Source organism: Leptonychotes weddellii, chromosome 13 (genome assembly GCF_054177405.1).
Source record: "Leptonychotes weddellii isolate Sample4059 chromosome 13, ASM5417740v2, whole genome shotgun sequence".
Classification (NCBI taxonomy): domain Eukaryota; kingdom Metazoa; phylum Chordata; class Mammalia; order Carnivora; family Phocidae; genus Leptonychotes; species Leptonychotes weddellii.
Window position 1 is genome coordinate 70048761 of NC_138381.1, and position 26188 is coordinate 70074948.

Sequence of the window (26188 nt, forward strand, 5' to 3'; positions counted from 1 at the left end):
GGTCGAAGAGGTTGCTACCTGTGTTCTCCTTTAGGATTTGGATGGACTCCTGTCTCACATTGAGGTCTTTCACCCATTTTGAGTCTATTTTTTTGTGTGGTGTAAGGAAATGGTCCAGTTTCATTCTTCTGCATGTGGCTGTCCAATTTTCCCAACACCATTTGTTGAAGAGACTGTCTTTTTTCCATTGGACATTCTTTCCTGCTTTGTTGAAGATTAGTTGACCATAGAGTTGAGGGTCCATTTCTGGGCTCTCTATTCTGTTCCATTGATCTATGTGCCTGTTTTTGTGCCAGTACCATACTGTCTTGATGATGACAGCTTTGTAATAGAGCTGGAAGTCCGGAATTGTGATGCCGCCAGCTTTGCTTTTCTTTTTCAACATTCCTCTAGCTATGCAGGGTCTTTTCTGGTTCCATACAAATTTTAGGATTATTTGTTCCATTTCTTTGAAAAAAGTGGATGGTATTTTGATGGGGAGAAAACTCCCCAATTCTTTTATCTGGTTGGTTACTTGCCATCTTTTTGAAGGTGTCATAGGATTTTCATTCTTGGCCAAAACAGAACTCTTGATTCTCCACCATCAACACTTCCTCTTCAGTCTTCCCGGGCTCACCAAGTGGCATTACTGTTCACCAGGTAGTCAAGCCACAGATACTTCCTTTTCTCTCTCCAAAACATTGCCCCTGCCTCCACAGTGTATCCTGATTTTGTTTCTTTCTCCTGATTGTCACTGGTGCCACTCTAGGTCAAGCTGCCTTGTCTGGACTTCTGCAGTAGCCCACCAGCAGGTTTCTGCTTCCTTTCTTTTCTTTTTCTTTTTTTTTTTTTAAAGACTTATTTGAGAGAGAGAGGAAGAACAGAGGGAGAGAGAGAATCTGAAGCAGACTCCGTGCGGAGCATGGAGCCCAAGGCGGGGTTCGATCCCATGACCCTGAGATCATGACCTGAGCCGATACCAAGAGTCCGATCCTCAGCCAACTGAGCTACCCAGGTGCCCCAGGTCTCTGCTTCCTTTCTTGTCCAACAGTCTCTTCTCTACCTATCAGTAATAGGGGTGATAATCTGGAAGAAAAAAAAAATCACAATTCTCCCCTAGGTATAATTCTTCTTTGGCTTTCTGTTGCACTCAGATAAAACTCCAGACTCCATTCCAGGATCGTTGCATGGTGAGTCTTTTTTATCCCTTGAGGCCAGGCTAACCGTTACTGCCTCAGGCTACACTGGGTGATACAATCTAAATTAAGGTTCCTTGCCCATAGACCTGTTTTATTTTCTTTGTAGTAGGAATCACTGACTGAACATTTCTTGCTCATAAACTTGTTTATGTCTTTCCTCTCTCTCCCTTCTAGACGGTAATTTTCTTGAGAACAGGAACCTTGTCTGTATTATTCATAGAATCTCACCCCCTTGAATACTGCCAGGCACTTAATGGACACTCAAGTATGGTTTGAACAAACACGTGAGTCGTGAGTCTTTTTAATTGGGATGACTTTTCCTTTCTTCTCCAACTACCTTTTTTTTTTTTTTTTTTAAATTTTATTTATCTGAGAGAGAGAATGGGAGAGAGAGAGAGAGAGCATGAGAGGGGGGGAGAGTCAGAGGGAGAAGCAGACTCCCCTCTGAGCAGGGAGCCTGATGTGGGACTCGATCCCGGGACTCCAGAATCATGACCTGAGCCGAAGGCAGTTGCTTAACCAACTGAGTCACCCAGGTGCCCCCAACTACCTTTTTATGTCTTGACTCAGATGCTGTCTACTCTGTGACCTTCCCTACAACCATCTTTTAAGTACTATCGTGCGCCTTGTGTATTTATTTTTAAATTACAGTGTGTCTTTTTTAGAAACCGGTGATCTATGACCATGATTGGGGAGGGATGATTGTGATTTGCCTAAAACTGTTGGCAAATTTCTCTGCGTCTGATCCTTCACACAGCCCAGTAAACACTAAGAAATACTTCAGCTGTAACCTCTCTATCCCTGCCCATCAGCTCCTGGCAACCACTAGTCAACTTTCTGTCTCTGTGGATTTGCTGTTTTGGACATTTCATATAAAGGAATCCTACAACATGTACTCTTCTTTCAGATCAGTTCTTTGTAGCATATAGTAGTGCTTCATTTTTTTTTTTTTTAAGATTTTATTCATTTATTTGAGAGAGAGAGTGTGTGTGTGTAAGAGAGCACAAGTGGTGGAGAGGGAGAAGCAGGCTGCCCATTGAGCAGGGAGCCCGATGCGGGGCTCGATCCCAGGACCCTGGGATCATGACCTGAGCTGAAGGCAGACGCTTGACGACTGGACCACCCAGGCGCCCTGTATTAGTACTTCATTTTTATGTGTGGATAATATTCCATTGTATCTATCTCCTGCATTTTGTTTTCTTTTCATCAGTTGGTGGATGCTTGGCTTGTTTTCATTTTCTGGTTATTATAAATAATGTTGCTGTGAACATTGGTGTACAGGGTTTTATTTGGAAATATGTTTTCATTTCTCTTGGGTATGGTCCTAGGAGTGGAATTGATGGGTCACATGGTTTAACTTTTTGAGGAACTGCCAGACTGTTTTCCAAAGTGCCTGCACCATTTGCAATGAACTTTTAAGAAACTACACTCGTCGGGCGCCTGGGTGGCTCAGTTGGTTAAGCGACTGCCTTCGGCTCAGGTCATGATCCTGGAGTCCCGGGATCGAGTCCCGCATCGGGCTCCCTGCTTGGCAGGGAGTCTGCTTCTCCCTCTGACCCTCCTCCCTCTCATGCTCTCTGTCTCTCATCCTCTCTCTCTCTCTCTCAAATAAATAAATAAAAAAAAAATCTTTAAAAAAAAAAAAAAGAAACTACACTTGTCAAGTTTTGATGTAGTACCAAAGAAGATTATCCATAATTATTTGAAAAAGCCATTAAAATATCCCTTCCATTTCCAAATACACATCTTTGTGAGGTAGATTTTCTTCACATGCTTCAACCCAAACAACATATTGCAACAGATTAACCGCAGAGGGAGATAGGAGAATCCTGCTGTCTTCCATTCAGCCAGACATTAAAAAGATCTGTAGAAATCTAAAAGCATTTTCTCACCAAGTTTATTTTTTTGTTTTGAAGAACGTTTTTTTTCACAGACAAAAAAAAACAAACCCTGTTAACATATAATAGGTTCATTTTATTTTTAGTTGAATGGATAATTTATTTAAAGTAAGTATTTTAAGAATTTATTTTTTAATTTCCAGTATGATCCTCATAAACCCACATGTGGAGATTCTCTGTAAGGGTCTTTGGGAGCCACAACTCGGAGCCCATTCTGGCTGATGCTGTGCTCTGTGCATTTGAGTTTGCCCCTCTTGCTCTGCTCCCTGCTGCAGTTCTGGTCGTCCGCCACTCCTGAGCTGTGCGACTTGAGGCCAGTTTGCCTCGTTTTGCCTACCCTCAGTTTCTTCATCTGTGAGACGGAGATATGGTATGGAATATATGGGGCTGGGATGTGTGTGTTGGGATTGCATTGAGAAGAGACGGTGAAAAGTTGTAAAGCTCAGTATGGTCCCATGCTCTGCTTCAGCGAAAGAAACAACTCGTGGAGCAGATGGAGCTGCTGTTCGCCTGGAAGCGAGCTGATTATCCTCTGTTGCTTTGAATTCCTCTTTTCTTTGGTTTTCATGTTAATTAATGCTTTGGGGGATAGTTTAAATTGTAGAGATGGGAGTGCAGGAGAAATTAATGACAATGGTGGGGATGCCATTGGGGAAGAGGATTGGGTGCCAAGTACTTGGGCACATTTATTTAAATGTTTAGTGAACCACAGCCCTGCGCTAGGTGCGGTCTGCTAGGTGGTGGAGTACAACGGGTGGGGGCTCACTCCAAGAGCCCATATTCTGCCAGGGAATTAAGGGGGCAGAAATGGCAAGTGACCAAAATCATTTCAGATGTTGATTTACCATACGAAGGAAACAAAACAATTTGTGGCGACAGAGCAGCAAGGTGGGCCTAATTCTGTGGGCATTCGAGCTGAGACGGAAGAAATCCCAGTCATGGAGTCAGAGGGTCCTTCGAGGTCCTCTCATGTAAATAAACGTTCTCGTGTCCAAGTGGAGCAGTTCTTGAAAGTCTTGGCATAACTCCTTGAAAATATATTAACATCTTTAGCTTTCAAGTAACTAAGTATGTAAATTGCAGTAGACTAAGTATATAAGTTAGATACTTCTGAAGTGTAGCAAATCATAAGAGAGTTGCTAATCGATTTTTGTTGTTGTTGTTGTTGTTACTGATCACCAAGGTATGTATATTTTTCAGAAAGTTTGTCAAGTACTGCCCAGGGTAGAGGAGAACAGTGACCCCTAATTTCACCAACCATGGGACATTTATCTCATTTGACCCTTATGGTAACCCCTGAAAAATAGGGTGGTTATTGAAATACTCCTTTTAAAATCAGGCTAAGTAACATGTATTAGTAATAAAAACATTACTGTAGCTCCTTATAATTTATGAAGAAAGGTCTCCTGTTTTTTGCTTGTTTTTGTTTGTAGGGCGTGTGGACGTCTGTTGTGGTTGATTGCACTGATTTCTGTGCACACTTCTTTATCGACTGCTCTGGGGTACTTTGAGAATAGAGAGCCTGACTGCCTTTGTCTGTATATCCTTAATGCATTGTAAGGACTTGATACCTTTGTGGGGGGAAACACACATGCGTGCGCACACACACATACGCATGCACGTGTATATATAAAAAGCCTAGAATTGAGACAACCTAATAGGGTAGGTCAGTTTGGAAAGAGTTTAAAACTATGGAAGGAATCCCCTCAGTGCCCCTTCACTACACCATTGGCGAGACTGGACCGTCACAAAAGCAAATGTGTGCTAATTCATTACATTTGCCACTATGTCTTATACTATCTTTTGTACAGTCTTTTTTGATTGTACAACTCTTACCCAATCCTTTTGGCAGGGTCTTGATTATTCATGTTTGAAAACTTGAAAAAAAGTTCAAGTGCTAGAAGAATTGCCTTCCTGTTGACGGGGAGCATAGTTATGTGGAAGAGGTCCTTCCGGGATGCACTTGTCTGTGAACTCTTGTTTTCTTTTGGGAAGAATAACAGGATAGTTTGAGAGTAGTGTTAGGAGAACTTTTAACCTTGTTGTGAGATCCAGTGTACTTTGACCAGCCACTTACTAGTCTTTATGGCTATTAATTTATCTAGGGCAGCATTTGAAGCTCAGTTTCGTTTGCACATAGCTTGATTATGCAGTGAACTGATACAGTCCCAGAAGAGCAGAGGAGTATGAATTTACAGGTAGTTAAGCAGTGTGCACCTAAGTGATTTTTCCCATATTCCCAAGGCTTCTACACTTAGCCCCTCTTCTTGCACCAGCCAAGGAATACAGCTGTTGTTTTTGTATAACCCATCCTGTTTCTACTGGTGCCAGTTCTTGCCTATAAGTGAAACAAAAGGGAAGGGCAGAGTAGAAATTAAAGTCGTTAAGTGTAACTGTTTTACACTTACTAAATTAAAGAACACACTCCAGTACTGGTGTGGTGGTGGTGAAATTGTGAACGTAAATGCTGGTAATACTACAAACCACATCTATAACTTCGGGGAAGTTATTTGGCACTATATAGCAGGGACTGTTCCTAGTAATTATTACTATGAGTCATTCAAGAGAATAAACAAACCTCTGTTTTTACTGCAGTGCTGTCTGTGATAACAAAAACATGGGATGGGTCAAATGTTCTGTGGAGGGTGGTTTAATGAATTACGGCACATCAACATGATAGATTATTATACAGCCTTGAAAATGTTGTTATCAAGATAAGGTGGGTACTTATATGGTTTACCATCCGATTAGTGTCAAGAAGAGCTGAACGCAGGGCATCCTGATTTGTAGTCTAAATGCTGGGGTCGAAGGTTAGAAGTTAATATATAAAAATTGATAAAGCTTTATTTAAGCAATGGGACTGTGGGCAATTTTTGTCTTTAAGGTCGGTAATCATGCTTTTTTTTTTTTCAATAAAATTCTTATTTTGGGAGAATTACAGATTTAAAGAAAAGTTTCAAGGATAGTTCAGAGTTTGCGTAGATCCCTCAGTGTCTTCTCTTATTAATGGTAATCATATTTTTATTATTTTAAATTAAAAATGAAAATATTCCAAAGATGACAAAAGATGTTAATAATCCCCTCTATCCCTTCCATGTTAATAGTCTGTAGCATATCTTTCCATACTTTTATCTCAGTTCTTACAAACCTGTATGTGTATGTTATTATAATTGTTATCATAATGTGTGATGTAATATGCACATTCTTTTGTAACTTACTTTATTCACTTAATATATTGTGGATATCCAGTGGTCTAACACAGTGACTGTGTGTTAAAATCATTCAGATGCTTTAACAATATTGATTCCCAGGTCCCATCCACAGAGATTTTTACTCAGTCTGAAATTGGGCTCAGAAATCAGAATTTGTTTTAAAGTCCTACGTAATTTAATGTGCAAGTCAGGTTTGAGAACTACTCGAGATAAATACGTATCATTCACATCTGGGATTTTTGTAATAGCCATAGCTATACCATTGTTGTTCAGTCATTTCTCTGTTGGGTTTCTAGGTTTTTCCTACCATATAAATAGTGCTGTAGTAAACATCCTGGTACATCCTTACATATTGGTACTTTCTATAGAAAAAACTCAAAAGTGTGTTTGCTGTGTCAAAGTAGATGTGGATATGTATATTTTAGATATTAGTAGCTCTTCCCAAGTTGCTTTCCTAAAGAAATCTCAGTAACTATGAAGATCTGTTTCATTGTTTTAAAGTATATATCCTTTGCCATCAAACTTTCAAGGTTAGTCCCTTTTGCTGGTGACACGTGACAGGTCATTCTTAATGGTAAAAGCCACAAAATCTATTAAAAAGGTAGAATGTTTGGGACACCTGGGTGGCTCAGTCGGTTAAGCGTCTGCCTTCAGCTCAGGTCATGATCCCAGGGTCCTGGGATCGAGTACCGCATCGGGCTCCCCGCTCTGCGGGGAGCCTGCTTCTCCCTCTGCCTTTCTCTCTCTCTCTCATGAATAAATAAATAAAAAAATCTAAAAAAAAAAAGGTAGAATGTTTAAAGTATATAAAAAGCCTTTGGGAGGGAGTCTTGTATAATTGTTTTGTTTTCCAACAGCAGGTTGAAGGATTCACAAGACAGCTGTCGCATGCTTGTCTTGTTTTGTGGTACTTAGGCACCTTCCCCTTAGTTCCTTTAATAGTATAGGAAAAGCAGTTTTGAAAGCTCGGCTGCAGCTTGGAGGCTAGGAGAAAAGGCATAAGTGCTTGCCTCTAGAGCAGCATGGCCTTTGCATGTGTAGGTAAGGGCTGGCTGGAAGGATGTCTTATGAAAAGAAAGGTATGTTGTAAGAGTTACATAATCACTGTCTTTTCATAGGAGAAATTTGCAAGTTGACATGCTTCTTTTTTCCCCTAAAACCAACCTCCCACTTCAGTATTCCCCCTAAGTTTACCACTGAAGTACTCATGATGGCAAATGAAAGGGACCTTGTGCTCCAGATAAGTCCAGGTATTGTCTGAAATGACAGTGGCGCAATTCCTTTGAAGTTTCCTCTTATATTTTAAAGGTGTATTCAAATTTTACATTATATTTGGCAATGTGTGTGTTTCATTGTAAAAAAAAATGTTTTAAAGGTTTTATTTATTTATTTGACAGAGAGAGACAGTGAGAGAGGGAACACAAGCAGGAGGAGTGGGAGAGGGAGAAGCAGGCTTCCCGCCGAGCAGGGAGCCTGATGCGGGGCTTGATCCCAGGGCCCTGGGATCATATCCTGAGCTGAAGGCAGATGCTTAACGACTGAGCCACCCAGGGGCCCCTATTATAAAAAAATTTTTAAATGATTTACCATCAGAAAGAGAAAGTTTAAAACTTTTCCCCTCCCAAGTTTTGCAATAAATTAACACTTAACACATTTACAACAGGCATGTAATCCGAGGACCAGTAATATAAGTATGCCAGTTTTGAAGCATAGCTTTAATTTATTATTTTTCTACAGGTTTATTTTGCGTCTTCTATTATGGCTTTGGTTCAGACTTGGCTCATATGACCGATCCCGTCCTGCAAGCTTTCTTATATTGTTTCTGTCCTGTTACATAGAAACAATACTTTAACCTTCCCATTGGTGGTCTCTTTATAGGAGGAAAGGGCAGTGAGAGATCGGAATCTCCTCCAGGTTCAAGACCACGACCAGCCCATTCCGTGGAAAGTGCAGTTTCACCTGGGGAACAGCAGTCGGCCTGGCAACCAGTGCCGGAACTCCATTCAAGGGAAGCACCTCATCACGGATGAGCTAGGTAGGGCTGGCTCCCCTCTGCAGCCAGCAAAGGGCTACGGTATGAGTCCGTTGCTGTGATTTTATACAGTGCCATTTCCAGCATTTCTCACATCTCTGTCTTTCATACCTTACTTGTCATTCTAGGTTCCCCTTGCTGTCAGAGAAGTTTGGTCTGATAATTCTGTCTCCAAAGCTCCTTGTGCCTGTAATGCACGGTTTCAGCATTTGATCATGTGCCCTCTAGGCTACTTCCTACCCATCTCTTCCTGGCTTCCATGTTGTCTTCTCATCTTAGTGGTAAAGTCTACAGGGTAGCCAGTGTTCCTCCTTGGTGACCTGCATAATATCCACACAGTTCTGGCACTTAGGAAATGTGCTTGTTGACTGACTGACTAGGTGATCTCACATGAGTGATAAACATTCATTTTTCTAATTATTATATATTGATTTATTTTTTTAAAGATTTTATTTATTTGAGAGAGAGTGCACAAGCAGAGGGAGGGGGAGAGTGAGAAGCAGACTCCTCACTGAGCAGAGAGCCTTGATGTGGGGCTCGATCCCAGGACCTTGGGATCATGACCTGATCCGAAGGGAGATGCTTAATTGACTGAGCCACCCAGGTACCCTATTTACTTATTTTAGAGAGAGAGCACATGTATATGCATGAGCAGGGGGAGGGGCAGAGGGAGAGGGAGAGAAGCAGACTCCCCACTGAGCGTGGAGCCCAACGTGGGGCTTGATCCCACGACCCTGAGATCATGACCTGAGCCGGAATTAAGAGTCGGACGCTTAACTGACTGAGCCACCCAGGCGCCTGAATGATAAACACATTTAAAATGTGTTACTTACCAGTGAAAACAGCAGCCTGTTTGTCTGAGAGCTTTCTCCCAGAGTTTTGTTGCCTCCTTTTAGTCTGTAAGAAAGGCAATTCCTGTGCTGTTGAGGTGGTTGGATTAGCTGATTGAGGTCTCACCACTTGAAGGCTGGCCCTGTCTTCCCAAAGAGGGACACCCACTAATGCACAGTTGAGCTCTTAATTATGTGCTGGGCACGGGGCTAAAACCTCTCCTTGAGTATCTTGCTGATTTGTGTAATAGTCTTACAGCGTAGGCATTGCTCTGGTCACTTTATAGGTGAAGGCAGGCACCAAGAGGCTAAAGAACTTGCCTACGATGGCAAGAATTCTTTTATAAACCATGATCAGGGTACCATTATCACACCAAAAGAGTAACACTTTCCCTTAAAGTCCACTATCCAAACAGTTTTCAGAGTTTCCTGATAGTTTTGCAGATTGTTTTTACTTTTTTTAGTTGGTGATTTGCAAATAATCTGGTTGGTTTGTTTGCAGGAGTAAATTTTGCTCTGTTTCAAAGAGTCTCGGCACAAATGGACTGTGAGTGTGGCAGTGCTGGAATCGACACAGGGCAGCCTTGAATTAGAGTATTGATACCCGATGACTGAGCAAAATGCAGACATGCTGTCATTCAAGTGAAGCAAGAGTGCATTTATTGTTCTTTTCAAAAAGAAGTTTGCATTCCCAGCAAAAAAAACAAAAACAAAAAACCGCTTTCCCCAAAAGCATCAGATCAGATGAGATTACTTGGAATTGAGGGAAGGGATCAGAGGAAAAACACCCACCTAAGGTAGAAGAACTGGAAAATTTTGCACAAGAATGGGGTTCCAAGCCAGTAGCGATGCCAATGTCAAACTCTGTCTTTAAGATTGTATTGAAAAAGCAAATAATATTGCAAATAGCCTCTTGTTTTTTGTTTAAAGATTTTATTTATTTATTTGACAGAGAGAGAGACAGCTAGAGAGGGAACACAAGCAGGGGAAGTGGGAGAGGGAGAAGCAGGCTTTCCTGCCAAGCAGAGAGCCCGATGCGGGGCTCAATCCCAGGACCCTGGGATCATGACCTGAGCCGAAGGCAGACGCTTAACGACTGAGCCACCCAGGCGCCCCTTGTTTTGCTTTTTAAACAAAGTTTGGCAAAGGAAAATTTACTTCCATAAGATGAAATAGCTGGTCAGCGGGCAGACCTAGGGCCAGGACTGAACTTGGGAGTTCCGTCCTTTTTTTCTTAGAGACTGTTGTGTTTCTATGACACCCAGTGAGAAAACATGAAATCTTACGCCTTGACTTTAATAGTTAATATTAGGTTACGAGTGATAGTCATTTTCTTTTGCTGTAGCTAACACAAGAATAATTTTCCTCTGATTAATTCAAGTGAGACAGAGACTCTCAGACTTCTTAAAAAGTTCCAAGAATCGATTAATAAAAATTGCAGATCCATAGTTTGTATTGTACCTCCATGACCGTGAGAAGAAACAATTTAATAAAGAAAACTTGCAGGAATTTATACTTTTCAGCAAGCAGATGCTACCACGAATATTGCCAGGGTAACACTTACTAAATAAGACAACCAGTTAGTATGACAAATTTTTTCAACGTTAGAAGTTAATATCCCAGTCAGTCGCGACACACTCTGAGGTTGTGATCTTACTGGACTCCTTGTTGGAAACAACATTGGCACGAGTAGATTTACAATGCAGAAGAAGAAATCTTGAGCTCTCTTTCAATTGGAAATCAGAAAGCCCTGTGGTTTCAAGGCTAAATACTGGCGGTTAGCACTGGGGAGTGAAAGGTGGGGGGGGGTGGTGAAAGGTGGCCAGTGTGGCTAACACCTACAATTCGGAAGAGAGAAAGGGGCAGAAAGATAATTTCAACAAGTGGAGTTTAGGCTACATTATATTTTACGTATTCCTGACAGAGAGGTGATAAGATTGCAGTATAGTTATCATTTTTGACCGAATTTTGAAAAACATGCTGGCTTCTTTGGGTTTTTGTTGGTTTATTTATAATCCCTGTGAAGAAAATGAGTAAGAATAGTTACAAAGAACCCCAGAAACATATATTATAGCATTTGAGGCGTTGTCTCTTAATTGGGAAGACAGAATGTAGTTAAAAAAAACAACACAAAGCACTCAGTTCTTAGGTAACTGGGGTCTGGTTCTTTCCAGGCCCCGGTTTTCCAGGTGTTTTCTGCGTCTCTTCCATTGTTATTTTACTGGTGCCTCCTGCTTTTGCGCAGACTTTGTTTTCCAGAGTAGTTTCTGAAAACAACCTTATACTTCACTAAGTCTCATTCTCTGAGGATTAAGAAGCTGGGGCATTTGGAATGGAATGATGCTGGCAACAACTGCTCTGCACCTGTGGGCCCGGGGTAGGGACCTGTGGGCCGGGGTAGGGGCCTGTGGGCCGGTAGGGACCTGTGGGCCAGGGTAGGGACCTGTGGGCCGGTAGGGACCTGTGGGCCAGTAGGGACCTGTGGGCTGGGGTAGGGACTTGTGGGCCTGTGCGTGCACCTGGGAGTTTCCCAAGAGCCATGTGGTGTCCCTTGTGCACTTATTCTTACATTTTTCTGTCCCACTCCCAGAAGATTGTAGAGAAATGTCTGTTTAGCAGCTCTGAACAATATATTAGTTTTTACGAGGAGAGTCTTTCCTTTAAGTTGAGTATGGGTTGACTGGGTTGGAGGCAGTGTGTTTACAGGACGGGATTTATGAGTGGAGCAAATGAGGATTTTTCTCCCTTGGGTATTAGAGAGCTTGCATTCCTGGATTCTGAAGGGTAGTTGAATCCTGGCCTGTATACTTACAAACAGCTTAAATCAATTTATGAAGGCTCAGTGTGGCTACTTTTTGAAAAATCCTCCAAATCACTAAAGAAATGCAAGCATTTAAAAGATATTTGTAAAGATTGTAAAAAGGCGGTTGGTTGGTTGGTTTTTAAATCTAGATGGCTCTCACTTTCAGGAATTAATGCCTTGGTTTTTTTCTATTTTTCTTTCTTTCTTTTTTTGAAAACAATGCCATTTTTCTTCAGTCACAGATGAAAGAGTGGCTTGCATTGGTTAAGCATGACTTGACATGGGGATTAAATCAAACACGTTTCGGCAGACCAGAAGGCGATTTTAGGTAGATGAGAACGTGTAGCCTGCTCCCCGCCCAGGAGCCCGCGGTGCCTGTCCACGGCGGCCCGCAGAGAGCAAGGCCGCTGTGCCGGCTTCCTGGCCCTCTGGTGCTTGGCGTGCTCCACACGTCACATCCTGGCTGTGCGTGTGCTGCGTGGGCAGTACTTGGATTGCTGCTTCGCACTCGCCCCGGTAGAGATATGGGAGGCCTGCCGGCTTTCTTCTCAGGTGAGTCTCTGACTTCCAGGCTACATTTGTGAAAGGAAGGACTTGCTGGTGAACGGCTGCTGTAACGTCAATGTCCCCGGCACCAAGCAGTACCGCTGTGACGGCTGCTTGCCCCACGGCTGCTGCGGCGCCTACGAGTACTGCGTGTCCTGCTGCCTGCAGCCCAGCAAGGTACGGACAGTGGCCGCCGACTCCAGGCCCCTTCTCTGTGCCCTTACTGGATGCTGAGCATCGAGGTCTCTGGAAGGGAGGGCTGAGACGGGGACTGTGTAGATGGCAGAAACTGCTGCTGTGAAGCAGTGCCCACGAGGAAGGGAGTTGTTCCCACTGACTGGGGTGGCTCGTTTGCAGGAGGGGCCCCTGGGTCCCCATCAGCGCTCTCATGGATTGGGTATCAGGCTCGTGCTCATTTGAGCTTGCTCTCTCCCTCTCTCTACCCCCCTCTTCCACATCAGCAGTCTCTTAGTTTAGGAGAAATATCCAAGGTTACCTTGTGCTGCTGAGTCTGGAATTTATTACAGGTACTAACTTTTGTTTCCATAGCAACTTCTCCTGGAGCGCTTCCTCAACCGGGCAGCCGTGGCGTTCCAGAACCTCTTCATGGCCGTCGAAGATCACTTTGAATTGTGTCTGGCCAAATGCAGGACCTCATCCCAGGTCAGAAAGCTGTGATGCCGCTAGCTGGGGGATGGGGGGTGGGAGTCAGGGTCGAGAATAAACTCGAAAATAGGCAGTGGGAGCCTCTCGGTGGGGTAATAAGGGAGAAGGGATTTAAGTGACGCGGTGTCGAGCTTTGTTTGGTGGAATGATGGTATTTAGAATGTCAGCGTGAGATTTGTACATGCTAGGAAAGTAAGATATTTATATGAAATCAAGGTTTAATCAGCTTTCATCTCCCCTCTCTGATTGGCATGTCTGCACTTGAAGTGGACGCTTACAGTTATTTCTGAGTCTGGGTGGAGTCCTGATTGTCCAGTTCCTGAGAGCAGTTCTCTCCCCCACGTCTCTGACTGAAATATGACTACAGCTTTCCAGCAACCACTTGTTTGGAGGAAGTAGTCATTTCTTCTGGGACAGAGTTGTGGTTTATTTTAGGATTCAAGGGGATGGGACAGGTGGGCATTTAAAAATACACGAATAAATCTGTGGGTGGTCAAGCTCTCAGTACTCGCTAGCGTGCTGTCCGTAAATGCTCTGTTCTTCGGGCGCTCGGCGCTGCCCCTGGCCCTGTAGGTGTCTGCATGTCTGTGCCTTTGCATCACTGCACCCTCGGCTCTCCGCTTCTGTGGTCGCGGTTGTCGGGGCTCTCGATGTAAGATCGCCAGCCGTGTGTGGTGTACGAGCGCGCTTCTCCTGGCTTCTACTCGTGGTGTCTACAAGACTGCACTGGCTTCGTCTGAGATAGCAGACTCGTTTGTCGTTCTTTGTGACTCTTGTACCCATTGCCAGGTTTCTGTAGACTGCCTTTTGATTTTATGCCGCTTTGTGCGTCTCTGGGCTGCTCTTAGAGCATTCAGGATCACTGGGTAAATATTTCAGGGATTATAATGAGCATTTGAAAACAATGAAGAAATTCCTGATGGTCTTGTTTTCCTGGAAGAACTTTCTACTTGAATGGGCTTTAAAGGAAATGTGGAGGAAGGCTGAACACATGACTCATTTTGATGCAGATTTTTTCTCATTCTGAGAAATTCTAGAAAAGGCGGAATATTTTCTTTCCTTAACTGATAAAACCCAGACACTATTTCCAATCTTGAGGGAGGATGCTAACCTTTTTGACTTGATCTTTTTATTATAAAGAGAGTTTCCGGGCGCCTGGGTGGCTCAGTCATTAAGCGTCTGCCTTCAGCTCAGGTCATGATCCCGGAGTCCCGGGATTGAGTCCCACATCGAGCTCCCTGCTCGGCGGGGAGCCTGCTTCTCCCTCTCCCACTCCCCCTGCTTGTGTTCCTGCTCTCGCTATCTCTCTCTCTGTCAAATAAATAAAATATTAAAAAAAAAAAAAAAGAGAGTTTCCAGTTGCCAGTTTGTCTTGATTGCGGTATCCCAAAAAAAGATCTGCTGCGTGTCTATAAATTAGATTAATACTTATGATTTAGATGTTAATCATTGGTCTTGGACTAATTAATGAACTCCAGACTAGCCAAAAACTCAAGTTGCCTGTATGAAAACAAATTGCTGAAAAATTAGCTGTCGGGGATGATTGTCCGTGTTAAATCCACTTTCCATTTATTTAGCCAAATGAGGCTTATGTGGTATTGTGGGATTTGGCTCATGTACCAGACCTTGAGGTACATAAAACTTCAGGAAAGCGCCTGGATGTGGCATCTCCTTCGTCTCTGCAGGGTTCAGTACCAGGAACTGAATTTCCTTGGAGCACAGAAGTCAGGAGCAAAACACCTGCTGGATCTTAATCTAACTTAACATCATCTGGGAAAAAATAGTTGTCTTGAATTGCTAGGTTGTTTTAAAAAACAAACAAAACTCACTGTTGACAGAGGAAGAAATGGGCATGTGGTGATGTTCTGTCCATTTTCATGCTTTTCATTGACATTCTGTGTTGAGCATGCACCTTTGTTTCAAAGCAGTGCCTGGATTCTTTTGGTGGCATTTGGAGATGGCCTCGTATAGGCTCCTGCAGGGAGTCCCTGCCCACAGTCCCGCTCAGGCCTCCACTGTCCCACAAGGGAGGTGTGTGAGACTCTGCTCTCTCTCATGGCGCTCTTATCTTCCCTTTTGCCAACAGAGCGTGCAGCACGAGAACACCTATAGGGACCCCATAGCCAAGTACTGCTATGGAGAGAGCCCTCCCGAGCTCTTCCCCGCATGATGGGCACAGAAGGCAGACCAGGCACCACCGGAGAGCTTGTGGCCTGAAGCCACCCTCCAGCGTTCTCTAGTCCGCTTGGAAGAAGACAGGCATCGCGCGGGAGCCTCGGCTTTGACCACTTCTTGTGTTGTAGTCTGTGGCCTCACTCTCCGCTGGGCTTTACCCTGTGAAACTGTTCTGTAAAGCAGCTTGGAAACACCAGCGGGTCACGTTCAAGAACAAACTACAGGCGAGTTTGCGGAGGTGTTGGCGCTCTGGGGCACCTCTCCCGTGGCAGACTCATCGAACCCTTCCCTGTAAAGTTATTTATTGGATTTCTCTGGAGTAGTGGGAAAATGATAATGTTTTATATAGGAAGATGCCTTGCCTTGATAGTTGAATATATTCAAGGAAATTGTTGTTGTTCTTGTTTTCTTGTGTTCTTGAGTTTTATGAGTTAAGTCATCCCTTCACCCGGATAAAACATTTGGCCTCTTTGAATGTGCATGTTCTCTCAAGGTAGTTATTTGGGTTTTGTTTTAACAGCACCTTCAGGAGTGGGCCCTGGACACTGTATCCTGACATCTAAAATTGTCAACACCTCAGAGCTACTCTTCCCTGTACCGGCTTCCCTGCAGGGGGCACCAGGCGCCCTCAGCTTTTCTCGTAGTGGTATTTGAATATGCTTTCATACCTGCGTGTGAGCACTGTTTGAACCAGAAATTCCAACTCACTGTTCTGGAGGATTTTGTTCTCATTTCCCATGCCACTATTGACGTGATTGCAGTCTGCTCAGCCGTGGTACACTGGGAGCCTCAGGAATGTCGCCGGCAGGCTCCTCTCCTCTCCTGTCATGGAAAACTGGTGTTAAGGGGATTCCTAAGTGGAGATACATCTAGCAACCGGCTGTAAGCAGTCATCCTTCATCGCTTCCAGCTTCAGGACATGTAACAGGTTCAGACCTTCAGTTTCCTTATGATCTGCAAAGAAGAAGAAAACCCAAGTTTCTGTCAAGGTTCTGTGAGAATTACCCATGCCCTCAGTGGGGCGAGTCCGTGAAGGCCTGGCGTGCTGGTTGCTGGTCCACGTGCTCGAGGTGCCCCCCACTGGGTTTCTAGTATGACACTGAATCTCGCAGGCTCAACGTCGAGAGTATTTGGTCCTCCTGTCAAGACATCCTGGCCCTCAAATAGTATGGCTCTCTGCTCTAGTATGGGAGACATGGGCGCACAGCTCTTTCCTGGAGCGAGCCCCTCACTAACCCCCGGGATTGGGCAGGGTCTTTTTCATTTTTTGGTTGTTGAAGCTGTTGACCTTGGAGTGGGGCAGTAGTTTTACAATCCACTTTTGACATATTTTTCAGTAGGGCTTTTTCTTTGGACCATGTTTGCCTTCCAGTATGTTTCTGTATTATGTAGCAATAATTCCCCTTACCTTTCTCCTATTACTTCTTCAACTTCTCTTCCCAAAGTGGTTTGTCCCCCTAAATAAGCTTTCTCCAAGGGCTAACTGACAATTGTTTTTAATGTTCCCCCCCCCCAAAATCTATTTAGTTTGCATTGGACTTTTTGGATTCTATGTGCATTCACGGTGCTAAATCAAACTTTGTATGTGAAAAAAATGTGCATGTCTGGATGTTTTACCATCTCATTCTTTTGGTAACTCAGTCTGGTGTATGTCTGTCTCATGTGGGTTGGCGCTGGTGTCAGCCTTCCCTTGGAGCTCATTTGAACTTTTGAACAATGTAACAGAGATTTAATGTGAAAACGGCTTTATATCAAAGACTAACCCCTGCCTCTTTACTTCGTACTTGAATTATTGATGAGCACGTTCTGCACTGAATTTTCAGTGCTTTCACAAACAGCTCACTTGTATTACCACCTTGTAGATGAGGAAGTAGTGAGAGGTAAAGTGACTTCCCAGAGTCCCCACTCAGATATAACAACAGAACCAAAGCAAGAACTTCATCTCTGGCTTCAGGTCCGCTGTCCTTTCCACCGCCTCTCACCAGCCCCACTGCTGACTCATCCGTAATCATCCCCCCAAGAGCATATAGATTTCAGTTGTCCAGGCCAAAAGAGAGGAGGGGTGGCATCAATAGCCAATTTGGGTTGATAATTCAAAGGTCATTTTCATTTGGTCCTGGAATATGTTTGTGTTTGTGGGTTTTTTTGTTTCTGTTTTTGTTTATTTACTTAAGTCAATTTAGAGGCATGTTCACGTTTTGGAAAGTCACAGTGCTGCAGACTACATAATAAAACCACTGACAGACCTGGACCATTGCTCGACCTCCCCAGCCTTCCAACCCAGAACCCCTCCCTGCTCTGCACTCTCTTGAGTTGTTTCTGTTTTCCTCAACTGAGCGTTTCTAGAATTAGGGACCTCGTCTTGGTTTTGCGTGCCCAGAGTTTAGCTAAGTGTGTGATACATACTGGGATTTTAGGGAAAGATCAAAGAAGGGGCGAAAAAAAAGGTTAACAAATACTGAGTGTTTGGGGCTAAAGGTAAGAGGGTAATTCAAAGCATTTCCACCAATTCTCAATCTTAATTTCCTTGCTCGTTGCTGGAGTGATAAAGATCTGTCCTAACAGGAAAGAAACAGTAGAGTATGCAAGAGGTACTGAGGCAGGCAGGTACACAGGAGGGGGGACCTGCCTCTATTTGGCCTGAGACTTGGGGTGGCCCTAGGCCTGGTGATGTGGGGCTGGCATGGAAAGGCAAGCTTGGCAGCGCTTGGAAAGTGGGGGATAGGATTTTAGAGCAGGGTTTTTAGCTGTCAGCATGCTCCTGAAAGCTGACTCGGGGCCTCTGGGAAGTGCTTCAGTTGGTGTGGCTACAAAGGAGCTATGGGGATGGGTAGCACAGTCTGCAAGATTCCAAGCAAAACTTTTCCCATCATTGAGATTTGCAGATAAATTGTAAATATGCAGAGATGTTGCTTATTTGGTCTTGGTTATTCCCTCAAAGGCAGCAGAGAATTCTGCTTCGTAGTAACTACTTTCGAACAGCGTCGCTTTGGGCAGTCTTCTCTTCTGCGTCCCAGGCCCTTCATCTGTAATGTGGGATCCCATGGCTTGTGAGGCGTCCACAGGAGTGAAGCCCCGTCCCAGTGGGGGGAGCAGTGTCAGGTAGTGACAACATGGGGGTCAGTGGGCCCCTTACTTGGAAGGATGGCAAATACAGAACCCTCAGTATTATTTTTATGACTGTTTTTTAAAGAACTCATGCTAAAGATGAAAAATTTCAGATAATTCAGGAATATGTAAAGGTGAAAGTAATAATAACCTAAAATCCCACAACCCAGAGATCAGCCCCCATATTTTTTCTCTTTCCTCATGACTTTCCAGGCAGAAAGGAGAGCACTTTTTCGTCTTGAAAACAATGCTGTAATGGACATCCTTCTATGTTACATATAGGCCTGTAATAATTTTAATGACCATATGGTATCAATTTCATGGATTACAATAATGTTATTAATCCCCTGCTGAGGACACTTGGCTTATTACCATTTTTTTTTTTTTTTGCTACTACAAACAGTGCATTCATGATACGCTTTTATATGCATGGTTGTATATTTACCTAATAACTGTTTTCACCAATTTTTTGCTCTAACCTAAAGAGTGTGGGAGTGTCTTTTTTGCCCTGCCCCTGAGAACCCGCACGCCATCATTTGTCAGCTCTGCTGATGGATCTCAATGTTTTAATTTGTATTTATTTAATTGCTGCTGAGGTGAACTCTTCCATGTTCTGATTGGCCATTATCGTCCAAATATCCCTGACCTTGGCCAACCTAGGTCCCTTTTTCTTAGCATTTTTAAATGAAGGAAGCCCTGTGTTACTCCAAAGCAAGTAGCAACTTTTCCAGTTGACCTAGAGCATCAGAAGGGGGCAGTTTTGTCCCCAGAGGACCTTCAGCAATGTCTGGAGACGTTTTTGTCAAAACTGGGGGAGGGTGGTGCATCTAGTGGGCAGAGGCCAGGGATGCTGCTAAACATCCTTCGGTGCACAGGGTGGCCCCCACGACAGGATGACCTGGCTCCAGATGTCAGCAGGGCTTAGGTGGAGGCCCGAGCCTCGGGTCACATTTCCCCCCTTTGGTTGAACAGAAGAGCTACCAGGAGCTGCGAGCTGACTTTATTATTTCCCTGCCCTTGCTTTCAGCTGCGCCGGAGTGCTGCTGATTCAATTACCCTGGAATCCCCGGGGACTAGCTACTTCCTCGCAGGTCTCTTCCAGCTCAGTGCTGCCTCCAGGAATGGCATTATTACTCTGCCACGCTGTCCTTAGCACACTAACGTGATCCCAGAGCAGACGCCCTCCTGGCTGTGGAATGACCTGGAAGTTTACCCACAGCCCCCTCCCCACCATGACAGATTTGCTCTCCTGGTCCACCCCCTGCCCCCAACAGCTCTTTGCATGGAGTGACTCTGGGGGAGAGGGAGATGGGAAATGCTGCTATCAAAAGGTGCCCCACAACTATATAGTAATAATTTTTATTTTTTTAAAGATTTTATTCATCTGACAGGGCACAAGCAGGTGGAGTGGCAGGCAGAGGGAGAGGGAGAAGCAGGCTCCCCACTGAGCAGGGAGCCCGATGCGGGACTCGATCCCAGGACCCTGGGACCATGACCTGAACCGAAGGCTGATGCTTGACCGACTGAGCCACCCAGGCGTCCCTATAATAATAATTTTTTAAAAAAGGAGAGAAGCCAGTGGATTATGAGAGTTCTTTCCTACACGAGTGCTTTCCTGACTGCGGCTTGTCTCCCTGCACTGCCTTCCAGGCCCTTCTGTGTGGATTTGTCTTGCATAGGGTGTTACCAGGCTGTGGTTCAGTGTTGGGTGCCGCTCCCTGTTCTTGCTCAGTCACGCGTCGGCTGCCGGGTTCCTCGTGCAATCTGCTTCCACAGACATGAAGAGGAACCGGGCGCGGGCCGTGTCCCGGGAGGGGGACAGCGCCTTGTCCCAGTGGGACCTCGTCACTTACCTCGTATGTATAACTCGATTCACGTCTGATGGTAGAGCTGAACTGCTGGGCATTCTAAAAACGAGAGGACAGCCTTTAATGTTATAATAAACAAAACAACTGGCTGGTTACACCCAAGAGACAAAGCAGGGAATTAAATATTTGAACAGGGGTCCAGTTTTCTTGTTTTTCAGAACTGCATTGCTGTGGACTCAGAGGGACCAGAATGTACAACTGCTAGAAATGCATTGTTTATAAGTGGGCACTTTCAAAGTTGTTGGTAGGGTAAATAGTCCCTTGGTCTTTGGACTTACTTTATTTATTTTTATTTAAATTTAATTAGCCAGGGGCGCCTGGGTGGCTCAGATGGTTAGGCATCTGCCTTCGGCTCGGGTCATGGTCCCAGGGTCCTGGGATTGAGCCCCATATCGGGCTTCTGGCTCAGCAGGGAGCCTGCTTCTCCCTCTCCCTCTGCCTCTACCCCAGCTCATGCTCTCTCTCTCTCTCCCTCTCTGTATTTCTGTGTCTCAAATGAATAAGTAAAAAATTTAAAAAAAAATTCCATTAGCCAACATATAGTTGGCTAACCATTAGTTTCGTGTTCAGTAATTCATCAGTTGTGTATAACACCCAGTGCTCATCACGTCACGTGCCCTCTTTGCCCATCACCCAGTCACCCCTTCCCCCCACCCAGGTCCGGACTTCTTTAATTCCTTCACTTTTTTTTTTTTTTTTAAGATTTTGTTTATTTATTTGACAGAGAGAGACACAGTGAGAGCAGGAATACAAGCAGGGGGAGTGGGAGAGGGAGAAGCAGGCTTCCCGCGGAGCAGGGAGCCCGATGTGGGGCTCAATCCCAGGACCCCGGGATCATGGCCTGAGCTGAAGGCAGACGTTTAACGACTGAGCCACCCAGGCGCCCCTAATTCCTTCACTTTTTATGCAAGGTAGAGTAGGCCAGCTCTGGCCAGCTTGCATCCAGGTTGTCACAGAGTCAGAAGTGGTGTTAGCTAAATGAGAAAAGGTAGTGTTGACTCTCAGTGAAATTCTAGATTTCAGGCTACGTTGGCCACACCTCCCTATGGTATGTGTGTGTGTGTGAGAGCAGAACAACAGCAGTATGAGGTAGGTGAGGAGCCTCCTAATTAACAAGAGCACAGGCATGCGTGACCTTGAGTAAAGTCACCTCTTCTGGCTTTGGTCTCCTCTTTTGTCGAAGGAGGGTGCTTGCTAAGGTCTCTGGCAGATTTGGAAATTCTGATCTCTGTGACCAGCCAGAGATGCCGGCGCGTGTTAAAGCGAGACCAGACCTTGTGCCTCCGAGCAGCTCGGTCCTGGGCTCTGACCCTCGTAGGGTGAGCGGGCACCAGCCATCGGAAGCCCGTTTTCCTCAAACCAGGGCTTCCCCTTTCTCTCTTGAAGATTTCAACTGGGGCTAACCATTTTCTGCCTCTTCCTCTTCAGATTTTAAATAGACGCTGTATTCTTCTCTTCGGGGACCAACTTATCATGGATGCTGCTCCACACCTGTGAAAGCAGCTGTTGTGTTTTCCATCATAAAAACAGCTGTCTTTTGGCAGGGACGCACAGGGCTGTGCTATGTAGTTGTACCTTAATATGGTACTAAATTATTCAGGTGTACTTAACCTGAGACACCCCGAGCATCCCGGAATTCCTGAGAAGGGCTTCTGCAGTCGCTCCCCAGGAAAAGGTTTTCCTTTCATTTCTTTTGTGATTACAAGGCAGAAGCTTTAAAATGTAGGAAACTGCGTTTTAAAGATTTTATTTATTTATTTGAGAGAGAGAATGAGAGACAGAGAGCATGAGAGGGAGGAGGGTCAGAGGGAGAAGCAGACTCCCCGCCGAGCAGGGAGCCCGATGCGGGACTCGATCCAGGGACTCCAGGATCATGACCTGAGCCAAAGGCAGTCGCTTAACCAACTGAGCCACCCAGGCGCCCGGAAAACTGCGTTTTAAAATGTAGGAAATTACAAAGAAATTGTGCCAAATCAAACTCCTAGGCCCCAAAGAAAACCATATCAGTTTTGATGTGAATTTTGCCTATTATTTTGTACATGAACGTGTATTTTATGTTAGTATGCAAATCAAGTAGAATCCTATAGATATTATTTTAAAATAAACAATCCCTGTTAGATTGATTTAACCCAATTACAGCTAATTAACTTATAGAGCAGGAAAGTGCACAATTTGCTTGTATCACCCGGCCTCTCAAATAAAGCCAGGTTAGAGGCGAAACCCCTTTCATAGTGGCAGATGAGTGGGGCTCTGCATTTCTGCATCCCCTTTCCCTGTCCGATTTCCCCATGGTGGGAAAAGCAGTCTTTCTGTTCTTCACAAATAAATTCTAGGTAGTCCACCTTGGCCAGACTCAGCCTGCATGAAGCATGCTGGGGACAAAGCCTGTCATGGCCGACTTCTTTCCTTTTTTGTTGTTAAGCCCCAACGTGGGGCTCAAACTCATGACCCTGATATCAAGACCTAAGCTGAGATCAAGAGTTGGACACTTACCCGACTGAGCCCCCCAGGCACCCCGGACTGCCACCTTCCGGAGAGCTGAGAGAAAGATGGGAGAAAGCCCGCTCCAGGTCTCCTAAGCATGCCATTCATACAGAAATGAAGGGGAAAGTATATTAAAAGTTGGGGAAGGACGCCTGGATCGTCTTACTGGACGTCTGGTGTGGAGGAAGGATGATCTGAGCTCAGGGCAGCCCACGTGTCCACCGAAGCCGACTCTGACAAGTGTCCAGCAGCATGATGGTTTCTGAGGGCGTGAGGGACCTCTGTTTTTAAAGATATTCCCATGTGCTCCATGGGGCCCGCTGGTGGGCACTGTTTGGAGCTGGGATCTGCTGTGTTCTCTCTTCAGAGGCTCAGAAGCCTGGGGTCCCCCTCACGTGCTGAACTCCTGGGAGGTCTTTCACCTGGGCAGCATTTCATGGCATTCCTCTAGAAGCTCAGTCCCTGACATGCACACCCATCCTGTGCTTTGCCTGCAGCCTGCTCAGTGCCAACGTGGAAGCCCGAGATAAATAGTCTTGCAGCAGCTTAGCAGTCGGCTGGGCTCATTTATTTGACACAAATAAGCTCATTGACCTGATTTAGCACAGGGAGGAACTGTGGAGTTGAGTCAGAAGTGATCTCAAAGCCCTGTCTCTTGTCTGCAGCTTTCGCAGACCCCCAAGGACAGCTGCCTAGTTAAACGGATGCTCGATGCTCGTGGGCGCCATTTCAAGGGCAGAGGGGGAGAGAGGGTGGAGAGGTGGAAGGAAGAGGGGTGGAGGGGAGAGGAGAATGAGGTGGTGGTGGCACAGACATCAACAATTGCTCTCTGTGCCACTTGGTGGCACCAACTCCATAGGTTTTCTGTCTCTGCACACTCCTCGTCAAGCGACTGTGGGGCCCGTGCCCGCATGGACTCCCTCTCATAAAACAATGAAGCTCTTTCTGTCGACGGAGAACCATCTGCCGCCGAGGACACACTGGGGCTCCTTCCGGGGTCCTGTCCATTTCATGCACAGGGCCCCGGGCAAGCAGCCTTTGGTCTGCCACTGGTGCCCGTGCTACCCCGTCCGTGGAGGGGAGAAGGAGGTGGGTCTCTTAATCCTTCTTACGCAGCCGCGGCCAGCACTTGGGAAGTGCTCAGAGTGTGCCGTTCTGCCCCCCCCCATCTTCTGAGGCAGGTATTCTTTCTTGTCTCCATTTTATAGAGGAAGTCTCTGAGGCACAGTTAAGTTTTGCTCAAAGCTACACCGTGAGATGCTGGAGCCACATGCCAACTTCAGATCTCTGGAAGGCGCGTGCAGGCCCAGTGGGCAGCACGTGACCTTGGCACACTGTGATAACAGCAACCCTCTTCTAGTCATTTCTGCTGCTAAAGGCCTCTTAATCCTAACAACCACTCCTGTGCAGTAGGTAGGTAGGCCTGTTTACTCCCATTTTAAGGAAATGACCCCAAAGATTAAATACTGTGCATAGAGGCATGCTGTCCTGGTTGTTTAAACCAAGATAGTGATTGAACCCAGATCTTTCTTGCTCTTGACTTGATGTAGACTTTTAGCCCCTGTGATATACTAAATGCTGCACTGGGTCTGAGCACTCAAGTGGGGGGCAGGTGCTGGGGGAGGACTGCTTTGCATTTGCTCTGAAATGTGCACTTTGGTCTCAGGATTGGATCATCCTTGATTTAAGCAAGAAATGTTTAACCTTTTCTCTGCTGGTCCTTGCAAGGAAGGGTTTTTGAAGACCGTATTGGAAGGAGAACGTACCCTTTCAGCACTAGTGAGAGGGCTGGGTCTTAATATCCACTGAGCAGAGCCCTTGTATTAGGCTGAATTGTGTCCCCCCCCCACCCATAATTCATACGCAGAAGTCCCTCAGAGGATAACATATTTGGAGAGAAAGCCTTCAAAGAGGTGATTAAGTGAAAATGAGGCCATTAAGGTGGGTTCTAATCTAATAGGACTGGTGTCCTTATAAAAAGAGAAAGAGACCAGTGGTGCAAGAAGGTGGCCGTCTGCCAGCCAAGGAGAGAGAGGCCATAGGAGAAACCAAGCCCCACCCACACCTTGCTCCCGGACTTCTGGCCTCCAGAGCCGTGAGAGAATACATTTCTGTTGTTTGAGGCCCCCCCTCCCCCCCACCGCCCCGTCTGTGGTGCTTTGTTTCAGCGGCCCGAGCTGCTGGATCTAGCCCTTGGAGGAAGTGAGTGCTCTGTTAACAGGCAGAACCAAAGGGCAGCTCGGGGCAGGGGAAGACCCAGCTGCACTCTGGAGTTCTGGCTCTGCGTGTCTCCTCCCTTCTGGGCCTAGATAGCCCTCTGGGAGAAGGGGGTACACGGCATCATGCACAAGGATCCTTCCAGCCCTGGTGTTGTGGGATGCTAGTTGGTGGTCTCCAGGACCTGCAGAGTGTTGGCTGAAACCAGCAGTGTTGAACCAGAGGGAGATTTTTGCCCCTTAGGGGACATTGCCAACGTCTGGAGACCTTTCTGATACTCACCAGTGTGTATATGGAGGCGCTCCTGGCATGCAGTAGAGAGGCCAGGGAGGCTGGTGCACAGCACAGCCCCCTCCACAAAGACTTAGCCGGCCCCCAGTGTCACTAGTGCTGCGTGGAGAAAGCCTGGGTCAAACTTGTCACCCCTTGAATGGTGCTGACACTGGATTGCCAGTCCCAGCCATCCATCCTGCAGGTATTTACTTAGCGCCTGCTGGGTGCTGGGGAGACCACAGAACTGCAAGATGGCCTTCTGACATGTAAAATTAAGTGGGTCCTGAGCCTCTGGTTTGCTGACTGTAGTACCTGAGCATCCTTAGGGATTGATTGACCCTTAGGATAAAGTGTCACTTTGGGTTTTTAAAGAAAATCTTTGGTGCTTGAACCACAGAGGCACCATTTATTTTATTCTTACTTCATTCTTCACTCACAGATCTACACTTGTATAGCTTGTTTATTTTCTAAAAGGATTTGAGAAAACACGTGTTTATATACAATACTGGTAAATAAAATAGAAAGAGGACATGCAGTTGAACAACACAGTTGAGTTTCCTGGCAGCAAGGGCAAAAAGAGAAATAATCCCTTATGTTAATTCAAAGCATTAATGGCATAAAGGCAAAGCATTTCCTCAATGCATATTCTAAAATGAGATTTTTGTAGGGCTTTGTTAGACAGGGGATCCTGACTGATACTTAGATATATTGTGTAGGAAGCATACTGAAACCAGGCGTTTTTGGATGCTGGGTAGAATGATGAATTAGAAATGGTCTCTGCTTTCAGATAATATAGTCTGTTGTGAGAGACAGGCAGTTAGGTCACTATCTGCCGTTCGGGATCATAAATGGGAGGATAGAGGAAGTGCTGCTCTGTGGGGAAGGCGGGCAGGGCGGC

The 26188-nt window shown here is 45.4% G+C and overlaps 1 protein-coding gene across 18 annotated transcripts in view; it reads left to right on the forward strand.

Moving 5' to 3' along the window:
- SPRING1 (SREBF pathway regulator in golgi 1) overlaps nt 1–26188 on the forward strand; it is a 223576-nt gene that overhangs the window by 1972 nt on the left and 195416 nt on the right. For 5 of the 18 annotated variants that reach the window (XR_014139781.1, XR_014139782.1, XM_081802143.1 and 2 more), the window contains exons 3-5: nt 8167–8362; nt 12525–12676; nt 13049–13162. Coding sequence is in view for 15 of the 18 variants with exons in the window: in XM_081802143.1 (XP_081658269.1) it covers nt 8167–8362; nt 12525–12676; nt 13049–13162 (462 nt within the window). In the remaining 3 variants the exon portion in view is untranslated. The other 13 variants (XM_081802134.1, XM_081802137.1, XM_081802135.1 and 10 more) reach the window with 8 other exon arrangements.